Source organism: Pararge aegeria, chromosome 12, assembly GCF_905163445.1.
Source record: "Pararge aegeria chromosome 12, ilParAegt1.1, whole genome shotgun sequence".
Taxonomy (NCBI): domain Eukaryota; kingdom Metazoa; phylum Arthropoda; class Insecta; order Lepidoptera; family Nymphalidae; genus Pararge; species Pararge aegeria.
The window spans coordinates 14,428,171-14,445,773 of record NC_053191.1 but is presented as its reverse complement, the minus strand read 5'-3'; the positions used below and the strand labels follow the sequence as shown (position 1 = coordinate 14,445,773).

At 36.1% G+C, this 17,603-nt stretch overlaps 1 protein-coding gene across 1 annotated transcript in view; it reads right to left on the bottom strand.

Moving 5' to 3' along the window:
- LOC120628059 (scavenger receptor class B member 1-like) overlaps window positions 1-16,865 on the bottom strand; it is a 39,717-nt gene extending 22,852 nt beyond the window's left edge. The window contains exons 1-2 of the mRNA XM_039896253.1: window positions 16,572-16,865; window positions 8,200-8,291 (exon numbers count right to left, since the gene is read on the bottom strand). Coding sequence (XP_039752187.1) covers window positions 8,200-8,291; window positions 16,572-16,803 — 324 coding nt within the window. The 5' untranslated portion in view covers window positions 16,804-16,865. The remainder of the gene's footprint in view (window positions 1-8,199; window positions 8,292-16,571) is intronic.
- Between the last annotated feature and the right edge of the window lie 738 nt (window positions 16,866-17,603).

Below are 17,603 nucleotides of genomic sequence, written 5' to 3'. Positions count from 1 at the left end.
AGCCCGGGAACATGGAATAGGAGAAGTTTATCTCAGTTTATTATTACACATATATTATTTGGATATTATTTAGACTTTTGCACCATAGCTCTGAGATTTGATAAAGGATAAATGTAAGGTTTATTATATTATGCCAGGCTTCAAAATTATTGAATATTTTAATGTAAAATATTATATTACATATTATTGAGTTTCCATGGTAACTAAAAAAATGTGTAATGTATTATTTATCAAGAAACACAGAATAATAACGACACATTGAAATTGGAGGCCTTATGGCTTAAAAGCGATCCCTGCAAGGCAACCAAACTGCACAGAATGTGCGGTGTCTAAAATTGGACACAATTTTTTTGGTATAAATACATCAAAATCGATTCAGCAGTTTAGCTGTGTTAGAAAAGCTTTGCCGCAATCACATCGGACCGTATACGATGATGCGGTTTAAGGTTAAATGAATTTACTTAGTAAATGCCTATTCACTTTTGATTTGAAGGTTAAAGAAATAAGGATGGCTTTTATAGTCGATGGCAGTGAGCTTACAAAGTAATGTAATGAAGTGAATGGTTGATGGCATATCTTTGTGGGTTTTCGAAAAGTCCTTGACTTTCATATATAAGGAGTAGAGAACCTTTGTGGGTTTTTGTGTGTTTTTTCTTGATATATATATGGTAATATTATCCTATAAGTGCTATGTGAGAAATTACTGTAATTTGTAGTTTCGAAAAGTCCTTGACTTTTATATATCAGGAGTAGAGAACCTTTGTGGGTTTTTTTTTGCCCCTGACTGCAATCCTAACTAGTGTATAATGCAGTCCTATATAGAACTGGGCTAACCTGTATAAGGGGGGGGGGGGATTGTATGTTAGTTATATCCAAAACCAGTTTAGCCACTATACATGATGCCTACTTTGAAAAACTGCTCTAAGATATACGGAAGTATATTGTAAAGTCAACATCTCCTGAGGATGCTCCGGTTTCGCAGGGAATCGTGCGTAGAGTACGTATAGGTACATTGCCGATAGTCTGTATGGTGTGGAGTATAAGGATTGAAGAAATTATAAATCACACCATACAGATTCTCCTGCTTTTCGCGGAGTGTACCCAATTAAGCTTGTAATCCCTACTTCCCTACTCAATATTATAAATGTCAATGTAAGTTTGTTTGTTACGCTTTCACGCAAAAACTACTTAACCGAACCTCATGAAACTTTGTACACATATTCTTGGAAGTGTTAGAAGTAATATAGGATATTTTTTATCCCGCTCGGTTCCTTTGGGAGAGGGGATCAAAGTGTTTGAAGATTTTACACCATAACTCTGACAAATTATAAGCGATTTAAATAATTATTTTTGTACTATAGAGGTTGTAATATGTGTTTAATTTTTCCCAATCTTTGTGTATATCTGATGAAAGTGGTTGGAGAAAGAGGACAGAACTCCTCAGCGGACAGCAGCAAACCCCTCATTTAAGGCTTAGCATGAAAATTTTAAATTTTTTTAGAACTATAACTAAATTAAATACCACATCAAAAAACAAAATCAAACGCAGACGAAGTCGCGGGCAACAGCTAGTATTACAATAAAACGCAATATTGACGCGCCCCTCAGGTGGTTAGCGGCAAGTGTCCATCCGAAAAATTAAAAAAAATGATTCTACAAACGCTTTCCTCTCGAAGACACTTGCCAGACGCTGTGGTTACCTTGCTAGTCAATCCAAAAGGACGCTTCCAGATATCGCTTTCACTGCGTGGGTCGTTAGCCAGAGACTATTTTGACTGTCACGTTGTTCTAAGTGAACTCTGAATATAAGTTTATTCTTCACACGTGTCTTATAATCCCGTATCCCCGACCCTTGCTCCGTTTCGTAGCTCACAAGCTTAATTTTCATAATTTATCTTGCTTTTGCAGAAATTAAAGGTGATTTTTGAGGAATGAGAAATTTTGGTGATACAAATTGCAAATTTTGTTTAAAATGAATATTTCCTGCGAAAACACTTGCCAGGTGACATGCGCAAATTAGAGGCTTAAGTAAGTCCTTGTTCCGTAGCTAAAGATTATTGATTTTGGTATTAATATCAAAAAAATTAGCAACTGAGACATTAACACAAAATACTTGATTTACGCAGGGATTTTCCAAATATAAGCGGTACAAAATTATATTTACATAATTTTCAATTCGGCAGCGCGGCGTTTTGATAGATTTTGTTTGTGAGTTTTATTTATATATTATTTAAAATAAATACCAATCTCACTTCGAATATAAATTGAAATACGTTTTTCGTAATAAATTAAATATCATATTACGAGTATATCGTAAGATATACTCGTAATATGATTTAGCGATTCGATGTTACTGTCATCATGGCTATTGTACTCGTAGGTCTCATACACGGAACGATTCGTGGATGCGTCGCATCATTTCATACTGTCAAAAAACTGTTGCATAAAACTCGATTGATCGTTGCGATTATTACTTCTAACTATTATTTACGTAATGTCATCACATAAAGCCAAATAGGTATTAATACTGGTTTTCTCTAGTTCTTTTAAAATCCCGCAGGAACAACTCATTTGTATAACATAATGAATCGGTTTATCTGATACTACGTACATGTGTAATGAACGCTTTTTTATTTTAAGAGATATAAAAAAGTCCACCAACATCACACAATACCCCGCCCATCTCCAGCATGCAGGCTATATATTATGTGCCAAATAAAGAGCCCAATCGGATCTATTGGAATTACAAATTTAAAAATTCTTATACTTATACTTAGGCCTATCACAGTCACTTGTGAAGCGTTTATAAAACTATGTTTACATAATTATTGTGAGGTTATGGTGATAACTGTTTTCGCCAACTTAAACCTAAAGTTTCGAGGGTTCTTAACGCGCCCTGAACCCACAACAAGAGCCCACAACAAATGTATCCGGGTATTTTGATATTATCACCATCAGCTATGAAGTTAGAGCATTGGTAGTAGTAGCACTGAAAAAGCTGCTGCCTATTCTCTGTTGGGGAACGTAAAGATATTATTAATTCTAAATTCTTAAATTGATCCCCGCCGGGAATGTCGAAACGCTTAGTATTAATCTACTATAATTATATAAATTATAATAACAGGTGCCCAATATACAAATTATAACATGATATCTATTTTAAATACATAATATTATAAATGCGGAAGTGGGTCTGTTTGTTTGTTGTTCAGTTCAACCTTTCAACCGATCTTGATGATATTCGGCATACATGTAGCTTACGTCCTGGGCATGGATAAGACGCGGGGCTGGACGTCAGAGGGCCTATGAATGCTTAAACGCGTTCATAGGCTTTGACGTAATCGCTTCTCAATAATTCTTTGACACCATTAAATTGAAGACATTTAATGGTGTCAAAGAATTTCTTACTTTAACTAGGCAAATTATTGTCTTGTCCTGTCCAAAAAAAACGTAACTACGTTATACAGGATTAAATAAAAAATACCAGAAAGCTCGGCCTGTAGCTGAAGGACTTTTTTTTCAACTCGATAGTTTGTGACATATTTAATATTTTACATTTTTTATATAGACACTCTACTTGTTACTACTCTGTAATGTAACATTGGCTACAGCACGCGAAACATGACTCTATCGTGCGGTCACTGACCCGTTGTCGAATCACGTGTATTTGGTTTCACAGTGTAATGTCACTCACTGTACAGAAATAACATGATTTATTGCTTTTTTGTATGAAGTAAATTAATACTGAATTTTGAAAAGTCGTAGAACAAAAGTTGTTAGTTTCAATAATGCAAACTAATATGAGATGAGAGCTTACTGGTATTTTGATTTAACCCTGTATACTTACTAGCTGCTTTCCCCGACCCAATGTCAAGATCTATAGCAAAGATTGGCAGTAATACCTGCAACTACAATAACATATTGCTTACTTTTACTCTGTTCAGTCAAAGTTGGTGTTTAAATGAGATCAGAATTATTTCGGGCACATAAAGTATTTTGACACGTTTAACTGTTCCTTAAGTCTCAGCATACTCAAAGACACTAAAACTTGAGTATTTTGTGCTTTCATTAGCAATAATAAATGAAGTTTCTCATCTTATGAAGTTTCTCTGGTTAAATTGGGCATAGATCTCTACCCAAGATTTCGTGATGTAAATAAAATAGGTACATTTTCTTATAGTTTGTATTATAATCAATTGATATGGGAATTTAACATCACTTAGAGTTGCATAAAAAAAGGAAAAAATCTGAAATCTCCCATTTTTAATGTCAACTATTTTTCTATTCAAAATGAGCACAAAATCGATAGGAAAACAAGTTCATTAATATATTTTTATTACTAAGTTAATCGCAATTAATTTTGAATATATTCTGTTAGCCGCATCCCCCACCGATACCGACCCTCCTATAAAACCAAGCACAGTACCGTCATAAATTCATTTGTTCGTTGGATCTCAATGAAGAACATTGTGTGTGCTGTGCATATCGGGTCACGTGAGCCATTTTTCTTGTATTACTTAATTGTTATTTTTTGTGATAATTTGCGTGTTATTGTGTGCTTATTTAATGGATCTGTTTTTATTTTGGTTATGTTTATTTTTTTTGTTAAAATTGAAATTTGTAAATTAAAGTTAGGCTGATCGTGATTCTTTTTATTTTTAATTTTAAATCCTCTGCTGATCCTTAGATCAGAAGTGGGATAAAGTCCTGCTAAAGAGCCCACATAAACAAAACCAGGAGCGAAACAGATCTACCCGCGTCTTAGAAAAAAAAAAAATTGTTTTGTGTATAACTAACCCTTTTAATCGGATTGGTATAATGCCACGTGGTCGATCAAGGGATCGCTTGATCAGTGGCTCACGTGGCCGGGCTCACCGCTCGCGGAGCCCTTTGCGCACAAGTAAGCGTGGTAAAACGCGAAGTAGATCACGATCACATTTGCGTAGCTATTAGAGAAGTCTAACACCACTACGCCATTATAGCGATAGGGCAAATTCCCGTGATAGGACTCTGTCACGTTCGACTAGTGTTGATCGACGTAATCGTAGGTCGCGCTCTCATAGATGAAGGTAAGGTGTTAGTTTATGTCGACGATGTCTTGCTCCTTAGCAACTCTGTTCCTGAAGGCATTGAGCTGCTGCGCCGTGTACTGAATACTCTCACGTTTGCGGGGTTCTCAATCAACCTTCGAAAATGCGACTTCCTTACTACCGAGGTTGAATATCTTGGTAGAATAGTGAGTCAAGGTCAGGTTAAGCCGAGCCCCAGAAAAGTGGAAGCACTGGCGAAGATTCCACCACCAGGGAATGTCAAACAGGTAAGGCAATTCCTAGGTCTCGCTGGCTATTTTTGCCGTTACCATGATGCAACCAAGACTGGGTGCATCGCCTATGTGACATGAAAAGGGGTATCATTTCACTGGGGAGACGAACAAGAAAAGGTACGCCAAGACCTCATCCGACACTTGACCAGCGAGCCAATCTTGGCTATCTTTGATCATAAATTACCCACCGCGGTTCACACAGACGCCAGTAGCATCGGTTATGAGGCACAGAACGAGACCACTCCTTCGAGAAAACCAAGGTCGCCAGGACGAGTATGCGAATCGGCATAGGCATCCACCTCGTCAGTATGCGGTTGGGGATCTTGTGTTTGTGATAAAATTTCTCAGTCGACAGTAAAAAAAGATCCTGGGATGCGCGGTCCGTATAGAGTGGTCGGCGCACTGCCGAGCGGTCGTTACGAGCTCAAGCTGTTGAGCGGCAGCTATGGGAAAACGACGCAAGCGGCTGCGCAATACATGGTGCCTTGGCGGGCGAGTGGTGTCCGGAGACGTGTGCTGCGTTCTTTGGCAATAAGAATGCAACCGATTTTATCTTAATCGCATTTAAACACTGCTTGTGGCTCTGTTTGTCGCTATCCTATTTAGTAACAAAAATGAACAAGACCTATTTTCCCACATGTATAGGTAGGTAGGTAGGTAGGTTCTCTCTCTCTCTCTCATAGAAAGACCTCTTAGCGGAATAGGACAAATTAAAAGTAGTAAACTCAATTTAAAACACGGTTAGTAAATTTCAAAGGTTAGCTTAAGCTGTGTTAGGATAGTGGATGGCGATCGACAGCGTCGTAGGTAGTGGTGGTGGGTTAAGGTAAATGGCTCGGTTGGCAGACCCGTGAGGGGTGCGAGGCACCTAGTCGGGTAGACGGTTAAGAGTAACCGTCGGCGTGAAGGCACGCATGTGTGTTAACGCGAAGTCCAAGTTGTGTGGACTGGTCCGTAGTCAGCAGTGCTAAGCACTCAGTCGGACGTCCAAGTTGTGTGGACTGGTCCGTAGTCAGCAGTGCTAAGCACTCAGTCGGACAGTAGACCCTTGATTGGGTGAACGCGTGAGCGCGTTGGAGATGACATCTGCAACCAGTCATGGGGCGGTCGACGAAGCGGTCAGTGTTTGGCAGACGGCTGCCGCCTGGAGGTGTCAACGAAGAACAAGGATAAGAGTAACAGGGCCCTATTTTCTTATTTTGAGACGTCTCTGAGGTGATGTTTGTAAGACTGTGTTTAAGATGATCTGAGTTGCGTGACGTATGGATTGTGTGAAAGCGTCATAGTGAAAGAAGACTGAGCTGATTGTGATAACTTCTGGTACGCTGGATCTTCTTTCTAACATGTTGGTTTCCCTACAGATGACGAAACTGAAGAAAGTCCGTCAGACCCCGCAGCACCGGGATCGGGCACCGGATCCTCCATGCCTCTGTTGGATTTTGATCCTTAGGCAGGACCATCGGCGTTGGCTGATGCTGCCCCCAGCACCACACCATATCAACGGGTCAGGGACGACCCTTCGTCAGGAGAGGCCGTGTTAGCCGCATCCCCCACCGATACCGACCCTCCTATAAAACCAAGCACAGTACCGTCATAAATTCATTTGTTCGTTGGATCTCAATGAAGAACATTGTGTGTGCTGTGCATATCGGGTCACGTGAGCCATTTTTCTTGTATTACTTAATTGTTATTTTTTGTGATAATTTGCGTGTTATTGTGTGCTTATTTAATGGATCTGTTTTTATTTTGGTTATGTTTATTTTTTTTGTTAAAATTGAAATTTGTAAATTAAAGTTAGGCTGATCGTGATTCTTTTTATTTTTAATTTTAAATCCTCTGCTGATCCTTAGAATTCTATATTGTTATTTGAACATCTTCGAGCTTAAACCGGAAATTTGCTATGTATAATTTTAAAACACGTCATCGTTATGGGAAATTTAAGTTGAAATATTGATGAAATAGGTACATTTTCTTATAGTTTGTATTATAATCAATTGATATGGGAATTTAACATCACTTAGAGTTGCATAAAAAAAGGAAAAAATCTGAAATCTCCCATTTTTAATGTCAACTATTTTTCTATTCAAAATGAGCACAAAATCGATAGGAAAACAAGTTCATTAATATATTTTTATTACTAAGTTAATCGCAATTAATTTTGAATATATTCTATATTGTTATTTGAACATCTTCGAGCTTAAACCGGAAATTTGCTATGTATAATTTTAAAACACGTCATCGTTATGGGAAATTTAAGTTGAAATATTGATGAATGAATGAACGTGCCGTAATATTTTTCACGCTTATTATTATTATATAAGTAATTTATGCTTAGTATCGTTTATTTGCATACGCATGATTTAATGGACTGGTCATGAACGTTTTATATAAACTTCGAACTAATTGAGAGGCATCACAAAGGTTTCGTTGGATAACTACAAGTGATCTTATAGTAACACATAAAGCTGACGAGTTTCTTTGTTTGTTTGTTTACTTGAACGTGATCTCAGGAACTACAGATCAGATTGGAAAATTCTTTCAGTGTTGGAAAGCCCATTTATCGAGGAAGGCTATATTATGTCATCACGTTAAGATCAATAGGAGCATAGCCCCGATGAAGCTCATTTTAAGAGCTTCCGCTTCGCGGGCTACGTAAACGGTTAAAGTTTCGATGAAATTATATATGACAAATTTTTTCCCCTTAAAAGTTCTAAAAAAAGCATATGTCTATCTTTCAAGGTTGGCTTATACGCTGAAGAAGTCGCGAGAGACCGGTAGTTTGTTATAAAATAATAAACAGTGTCCCTTGAATGAATTACCAATTTTGTGTAAACTGAACTAAAATTAGGAGTATACTAAGATATAAGTTTACATACCGATAATATAGCATCATTGATGATGTTGGTGAAGCAGAAGAATATCGTGCCGAGGAGACTGAGCGCGAAAGTGGCGGACAGCAGCACCAGAGCTGAAACAATTGAAACAGGCCTTATATAAACGTTCATGAAACTTTTTCTTTTATCAAACATGAACGAAAATAATCACACTTCACGGTAAATAAAATTTTACAGTTACCGCTGAAACTTTTTAAAAACTGAACACACAGATAATTGAAAAATAAAACGTGAGTGTACTTATGTACACGAGTTAGAAGTTATACTTCTTTGGAGTAACAAGATAAAAATCTTTTCAAAAATGTTATCTTACGTCTTATTCTACGTTTGTAGAGAAAACGACACTAACAATAGAAAAAAGGTATTTAATATATTGAAAGTTTTATTATAACGCATTATCTAGTTATCTCATTATCGGACCACCAAGTTTCACTGGATATTAAAATTTGAGGTTTTTGTACAATTGAATCAATTAAATCACCTTCAGGGTGCCAGTTTTTTTGTGACGGTTTGCGAGCGAATCGAAAAAAGTGAGCTGGCGGGCGATGTATACCCCTTTCCCTCGGTTTCGCAACTACCTTCATTCTGTTAAAATCGAGTAACCATGTTCGCGCGCATTTCATTACATTGTATAATTTAACTCCCATGATTTTTTTCTAATGCCGCTTAAGAAGTATAACTTCAAAAGTATTCGTTTATTAAAGCAAAATGAGATGTTCATCATTTTAGGCCCTTGACTGCAATTTTTCGTAGTTTGTTCTAAAGTTTTTTAAGAGCGCGGCAGAAGTAATCTGGTATTACGGATGTTACATGGTGTGAATGAGTTTGGTTATTCGACGTGATGCACGAAGAGAGTAAAGGAATGTGGTATTAATTCGAACAACTCATCAGAACACTCCCGATTATAAAGTCGATAGTACACTATATTATGAAAATTAAGCTTAATTTCCTACACTCTGCGAAAAGCAGGAGACTCTACGGTGTAGTTAATAATTTTCTTCAATCTTCTTACTCCACACCAAACAGATCTTCGCCAATGTATCTTCTACGCACGTTTCGCTCCGACACCGGAGCATCTTCAGAAGAGTAATTGTTACTTAATAATAATATAACTGTTTATTCTGCTTTTCGCTGAGTATAGCAGATTAAGCTTAATTTTTAAAAATTCAAAAATTCAAAATTCATTTATTTCAAGTAGGCCTAATACAAGCACTTTTGAAACGTCAAGTCTGTCCGTGTGTAGTGACTCTACCACCGGTTCGGAAGGCAGATTCTACCGAGAAGAAGCCGGCAAGAAACTCAGCAGTTGCTCTTTTCCAACATCAAAAATTTACATTTTATATTTTAACATTCATTTTTCTATCTTGTGAGAGATGAAAGCGGAGCCGGATGCTTCCAAGCAACCTTGTCATTAAGAAACTCATCAATTGTATAATAACCTCGCTGTAATAAATGTGTTTTAACACATTCTTTAAACTTATGGATTGGTAGGTCCAAAATTACCTTAGGAATCATATTATTATAAAAGCGTAAAATATTCTATTGTTGGGTGTTCATGGGTTTAGATAATGATTTTCACCCGCTCGAGAAGAGAATAGAAGAGAATGAATACGGAGAGAAATAAATGATTTAATATATTATGACACTTAAATTAAAAATTTAATGATGTGAGTTAATTGTTTAAATAAAATAAAGCAAAATCTAGCCCGGTGAAGCGGGCTGGGTACGCTAGTATTTTATAAATCTAATTTTTAAAACTGATAGAGGTAGAGACAACTCTGACGATGAAGACGAGACGAGAAGAAACTCATCAATTGTATACAATGGATGAGTTTCTTAATGACAAGGTTGCTTGGAAGCATCCGGCTCCGCTTTCATCTCTCACAAGATAGAAAAATGAATGTTAAAATATAAAATGTAAATTTTTGATGTTGGAAAAGAGCAACTGCTGAGTTTCTTGCCGGCTTCTTCTCGGTAGAATCTGCCTTCCGAACCGGTGGTAGAGTCACTACACACGGACAGACTTGACGTTTCAAAAGTGCTTGTATTAGGCCTATATGAAATAAATGAATTTTGAATTTTGAATTTTGAATATCATCATAGTAAAAATAAAAGCTGTATCTGACAGTTTGACAGTTCAAAAATACGAGTGCTCCGATCATCACCAAACTTTACAGGATTACTCGCCAGGTCAATCCGGAGATTCCCTGAGTTTCATTGAAATCGGTCCAGCCGTTTCGGAGCCTATACGGAACATACCCACACACTTTCTGATGATGAATTGCCCGCTTTTGTATCCGTGGCTAGTAGTTATCACCCTACCGATAAAGGAGTACCTACTGCCAAACGGTTTACCGAGCTTTGATCCAACAACCAAGCCACAAAACGGTAATCTCGTGAGCAAGGTTCAAGTAATTAGATACTTTTTCCTTTTCAGCTTTCACCAGATTATCTTCATGTAGAATAGTAATGTCAACAATTATTATTATTATTACTACTGACACAGCGATCACTGTACCCCCTATTAAATTTTTTTTTTGTTTACCTACATAGCAATAATCATACGACATTTTGTTATTATAAACTTTCTGTGATAATAATATCAGTCTTCAATTTATAATATGTAAATATCTTTATCATCATTCGACTAAATGATACTATAAAATCGTTTACTGAGTTACGAGTACATGTGAAATTTTATAGGCTGTAACGTGTTTGGAGCTACGGGGAGCTTTAACCGTAGGTTATATTTATATTTGGCCTTGATCACCTCACAAGAATCAAAATATAAATGAAAAATATAAAAACCGCCTGACTATCTATATAGCGTACATTAATGTACTAGTCATGCCTTTTCATTTGATAGCCATATTGAGGGAGTTGTGGTAAAAAATGTGATTCACCATTTTATGCTGGCAGCCGTTTCGGATTAGGGATTTGTCGTAGTTTATATTATTCTACTACTCAAGCCATTGCATTTTATAACTATATTGTGGGAGTTGTGAAAAATATGTTTTCCGTTATTTTGTCGCGGCCGCCATGTAGGACCGATTTTCATCAAACATACTCAAAGACACTTCCGACTAATTCACCTATCAAACAAAAAAAAAACAACCATAAATAAGGTGGAGGTTAATTTTCAATAAGAAACTGAGTTTCCTTCCAAATTTACAATATACCACTTTACGGAATGTTAAAATTTTCATTTAGGATCGGAATCATTGGCATATTCTCTGATAGCCAATATCAACAGGTCAAGTTTGAAGGTCAGCATATGTTAAAACCTCCGATTATTCCATATTCCTAATTTGCCTGACAAACCATTTCTTCCCTTCTCCCATGTGCATACAAACATTTTATAAAATCAAAATGATATTTTTATTTATGAATAAAATTTGCGTTTGAAATACGTAAGATAAGCACGTCCCAAGGCCCTTGATAAAACCTTAAAAAATACCTTTTCGCCTCGCAGGTATTTCGTAACATTCTCCCATTGACTTGTGAATTTCCTTTAACGACACAGCTCTTTGATAGTTTATACATACTTTCAGGCATTTTTTAAACAATAAGGTATAAGATTTTTTTTTCTTCCACCGCTAGTTAGCCTATGCCTGTCTCTGTTAGTAACTTGTGAAGGGTAAACGCATACCTTAATCGGTTACTAAGTACGCGTACGCACGTATTCGTCGTACCGGAACGCTAAACCGCCTGATGGCACGTCTTTGCCAGCACGCACATCAATCGCACAGCGAAGACTCCAAACGACCAGTGAATTCTCAAATTGCCCGTTCTCAAACTTACTAGGTATGTCATCAGAAATTCAGGGGTTATATGACTCAGATGCACGAAATTTTTTGTCGTAGCATATCCCGTTAAAGAGGCTACTAATCCCTCTCTATAGATTATAGAATCTTGAAACCTTTTACAAAGAAGTCGGCGCCTGGCGAATGAACAATATATATTTTTTATTTCGCATTCATGATTTACACATCGCTATTGTTCGCTTAATCTAAGACGTGTTTGAATTAATGCTTAATTGGATTTGATTCGTATTTAATAGTTAGTTGACTGGCGTGATAATAGCCAATTTCTACTCAACATGACCGACCAGAGTCATGGCATGCATGTGGTTATATTTCCTGGATACACTTTATCGATAGGTTTCATTTAAGCGAAGTGAGATTAAATTAAAAAAAAAATTACATCCTCTGTTAATGTAGTTAATGTTGCATAAGTCGAGATACTAATCTATAATGACAAGTACCTATAAAAAGAGCTAGGTCTATTCTATAGGAAAGATTTAATGACCATGCTCATATACCTATTTACCCAATATGCTATACAAGAAAGCAAAAAATAAATGAATGAAGGACTGAATAAATTATTAACACTTATTTATTTATTATTTATGTACCATAAATTGTGATTTAAACATAAATATATTAAGTAAAAAAAGGAAAGCTTATGAGATCTTTTCCAGCTACCCCAGGATCTGAGCATGATGATTTTATAATGTGCTCTGGTTGAAAGTGTAACTACTAAAAATATACATTATATTTAAATATTAACACATGTTAAAACACATTTATTACAGCGAGGTTATTACACAATTGATGAGTTTCTTAATGACAAGGTTGCTTGGAAGCATCCGGCTCCGCTTTCATCTCTCACAAGATAGAAAAATGAATGTTAAAATGTAAAATGTAAATTTTTGATGTTGGAAAAGAGCAACTGCTGAGTTTCTTGCCGGCTTCTTCTCGGTAGAATCTGCCTTCCGAACCGGTGGTAGAGTCACTACACACGGACAGACTTGACGTTTCAAAAGTGCTTGTATTAGGCCTACTTGAAATAAATGAATTTTGAATTTTGAATTTTTTGAATTTTGAATTTTAACAAGATTCTACATTCTGTTACAAAAATAATTTAAAGATAAATTTCATAGATATTATATATTTACAAGTACATATTAAATAATATTTTTACTTATTATGGAACATCATATTAGGTGTTATTATTAGCTGGTTAGCTGAAATTGTTGTAAGACCGATACAAACCGTAAACACGATAATAACACATTAAATCAGACCTCTATAGAAAGTTTAGTTAAAAATATCTAACTCAACGATTTTTTACGAATCCGCGGGAATTGTCAGTTTTCCCGGAGATTTTTTGTACGGAATAATAACTCCTTTGATCATATAGTACATAACTTTTATATATCATCAATAGTTTAAAAGTAATAAAATTTTATAGGCAAGATTTTGCTACTTCTGATTACATTATTGCAATGTTCTTAAGGATCACTTATTTTTTTTTGAAAAAACATTATCGCTTTTGTTACTTCGTGATAGTTTGGCGTTCTATTTATAAAAAAATGGCTTAAAACGGTCCAATAGTCTTGAAACCTTTTGGGTTCAAACAAAAACATACACAAATCTTTCCTCTTTATAATATTGATTTATAAAAATAATGCAATTTGCAATAAAAATATTGCAAATAAGGACAAAGAAATTAAGCAAATGCGTCATGCGCATAATAATATAATATTTTTTAATAAATGTATAATATAATTATTATTTAATTCACTTTATGATTTACACGTTGTTGTTTTTCGTGTTATGGAAATGTTGTGTTTACGAATCTCTTGATTGCATCTAGGCACCTTACTATAATCGTTTAGAATAAAAACAGTATTATTTTAATATTGTCAACGCAGTTACAGAATTACAATCCTTTTTTTAGGGACGTCCTATTCAATATTTGTTGTTTTTCTTTTTGTTATGTTTTGGTGGAAAGTAAAGTGAACTTTAATTTAATTTTCATTTCATTTTATAATATGTCTGCTTTAGGCAATGGCAGTGACAAGGTAGTAACGCTGAGTAGTAAGTCCCAAGATACCTATTAGCCTGACATAATTATAACCAAGTTCAATTCATCATGACAGCGCAGTACAAAGAAAAAAAAAATTATAGTCTATTAAATTTGCAAATAGTATTTAGGCATGACATGCTAATTTTTTTCCCATTTAACCTTTAACGATGAGTTTCATATAGTACAGCAAACTTAGATTTTAATAAAAAAAGGTGTGTTAAAGCGGCTGTAGTTATTTAGTTGCTCATTGTATAGACCCTTGAATGGCTACTTGTAAAAATCGCCACTACACTTTTTTATAGTAAAAATTTATGGATCAAGCTGATGTTAAGTGCCTATAAACAGAGCAAAGGTTCACTGGGAATTCAAGGAACACGTCCTGCAACATGCCGCTCTGTGATCAATTTTAGTCGTTGGTGTTAAGCCTCATTTGCCTGTAATTACACCGGCAACCAAGCCCATCAGACCGGAACACAGCTTTGTTACCATGCTGCGTAGCGCTAGACACAAGCACGGCGATGGTAAGTACTATCTATCACTGGCTTATTTCTGGACGCTACCCGTCGAGCCCCGGAGACCTCCGTCGCAAAAAACTCTGCTACTAAATAAGTATCCGTAACTAGCGGATACAAGCTACTTCGTGGGTAGAATATCTGATATCTGACGAGATTAATAATCAGATGATAGCCTAGTTGTCAGAACCTTTGTGTAGTACTCAGTCAAACTGAATAGAAAAACTAATTTGTCCAGACAATTCTCTCCTCGGGGAAAGGATAAAAATTAATCTTCTCCGTCATCTCTCAGAGAACTGGCGCACAAGTATCCAAATAATATATGTGTAATAATAAACGGGGGTAAACTTTTTCTATTGTCTTTTCCCGTGCTTTAGCAGGTGGACACGTTATTAAAATCCCTTGTCAGGGGATATAATCGGGGGATATAGTTGTTGTCTCCTGCCTGTGCTAGCCCAGCTGGAATAGTAATCCATCATGGTCAAACTCCTTGACTTCGGCTTCACTTTCGGGTGATCGGTCCATCCACAAATGAAGCCGAAGACAATAACCCCGAGCGCACCTCTTGATTTTTGGAAGTTGTGTGCGTTTTAGCAGTGAAGGAAATCATCGTAAGGTACTCTGCATGTCTGAGTGTTATTCATAACGCCCTCAAGTGTGAGTGAAGTTTACTGTTCTTGGGCAGCGCAGCGACAGACTACGGCCTAAAGTCTTCGAGGACCGTGCGTTTCAGTCTTGACTGGGTGCTGTGGCTCGCATTACAATCCGTCGCCACTCGTCCAATGTAGAGAGGCCTCGATTAGGTATAGGCAAATTATGGACTTTCATTCCCCATTTCGCTCCTTTGGGGGGTAGTATTATCAATAAATGTGAAACACGTGTTTTATATTTTGTAACCAATACTAAAATAATTAAGTATAAATACTTTTATAAAAGGTTTGCTCTCCTGTCTAGTCTGAACCCTTAGAATGAAAAAAAAAATATTTCTCAGTACAATAATCTCTCTTTATCAGTGCTCAAAAAATATTATCTTAAAATTTTAAATTTTTACGATCAGCCGCAGGGCAGTTGTTTTTTTATCAGAAACACCACAAATCTTATTATGGAAAAAGAAGAAAATATATAAAGATTTCATTTTAAGCCAAAGACCTAGTTTGTGTAGTGACATTGCAAAAAAAGCATACCAACACGTCTCAAGCTAAAAAACAATCTTCAAATATTAGTCCGTTATTACATATTACATCATTCCAATTAAAGAAATAAGATGTACTTATGTTGTTATGTACGTAGACACTCAGTGGGTAATGAGTTAGCTTATTTACGGGGCTAAGAATAAAAAATATATTTATTATTTTATTTAATGCAATCTCTCCTGGTGGTAAGATTAAGCAGTCTAAGATGGTAGCTGGCTAAACTGGATATGGCGCGTACTGGATACTGGAACGCGGTACTGGAACGCTGATTAACTTGGCGGCACGTTGGTAGACTGCTAATTAGTCAAGGCCTAGTTTATTATTTTATTTTGAATATTGAAATATTGTTCGATGAATTAAATAAATAAATTTCAATAATAAGTGTTTTTGCGTTTGCTTTAGAAGTTTTTCTTTTATCTTATTGACTTTATTTTAAATAAAATCTTTGAACTGCATTTATTATATAGTTGGTTCCGATTATAAACAACAATAAAAGTAAACATATCTAAAAACCAAACTAAATTGACAGCTTTAAAAGCTATACTTATCAAACTGTATCCCCTGGAAAAAGATATTTTTTAGCGACTTGGTAGATAATCTTTTTTTCTACGTAGTAAAAACTTAAGTAGTAATAAACACATAAACCATCTGTGAAAAATTATCTATACTATGATGTAAACCGCTTCAAAATTCGTTGCGTGTTGTAGCAGATAGCTGAAAATTTGGTATACACGGATAGCGACTGTATTATGCTATATATATGAGAAAATGTACTTACAACAATAATATTTCTTATCCGACTGCTTTCCCCAACACAGAGCCGTCCATTTTTTTTTCATGCCCGAGCAAGCGAACTGAGCTCTACCACAACCGGCGCAGCCTTGCAATATCGTGTCTTCCCTAATCAAGATTCTGGGCCCGTTTCTCTGGGTCAGAATAATTGTGTTGTCCTCCCCCTTTGGTAGCATTGGGTATATGGAGGAAGTTTTATCCAAATTTTGGTGATCCATTTTTTTTGTAATATTCTTGTTCACTATGACATACTTTTTAAGATCCGACGTCCGTTCTCCGTAACGGGTTGTGATAGACTGAATGGATTGTTGTGTATACCCTTAGGTCAATCGTTTATCACATGTTTTTTATACATTTAGTTTATCAGTCATGTCGTCTCTGTATGATGTTGAGATTTTGAGGAAACCTTTTGATGTTATTGTTGGGATAGTTTTTGTGTTTTTTGATTAATAACATTACTAATCCATTGCTGGGTTACATGAATACATGCTTTGTCATGCCCACTACAGGCCACGGGTCTCCTCCCAGAATGAAAAGGGGTTAAGACTGTAGTTCACCGCGCTGGCCCACGGTTGACTCCACACACCTTTGGAGAACATTATGGAGAACTCTCAGGAATGCAGGTTTCCTCACGATGTTTTCCTTTACCGGTGAAGCAAGTGAGATTTCAATTACTTAAAACCCACATAACTTAGAAAAGTTTGAGGTGCGTGCTGGGATTCGAACTCGGCCCCTCAAAGTGAAGTCGAGCTCCTACCCACTGGGCTTTCACCGCTTCACGTTTATGCTGTAGTATATAATCTTATTCATAATAAATAAAAATCCAGCTTCCGTATATACGCGAACACGACACGTATGTAGTTGATATACATATAATATGTTTGGCTTGAAATTTTTACACAGCGTTGCATAATGCATTGTGTGTTTCTTTAATTAATTATTCGGGGGATTCTATTACTAATAAGTACGGCCGGTTTTAGCTAACAATAAATAATAATGAATTTTAATATGATATAAC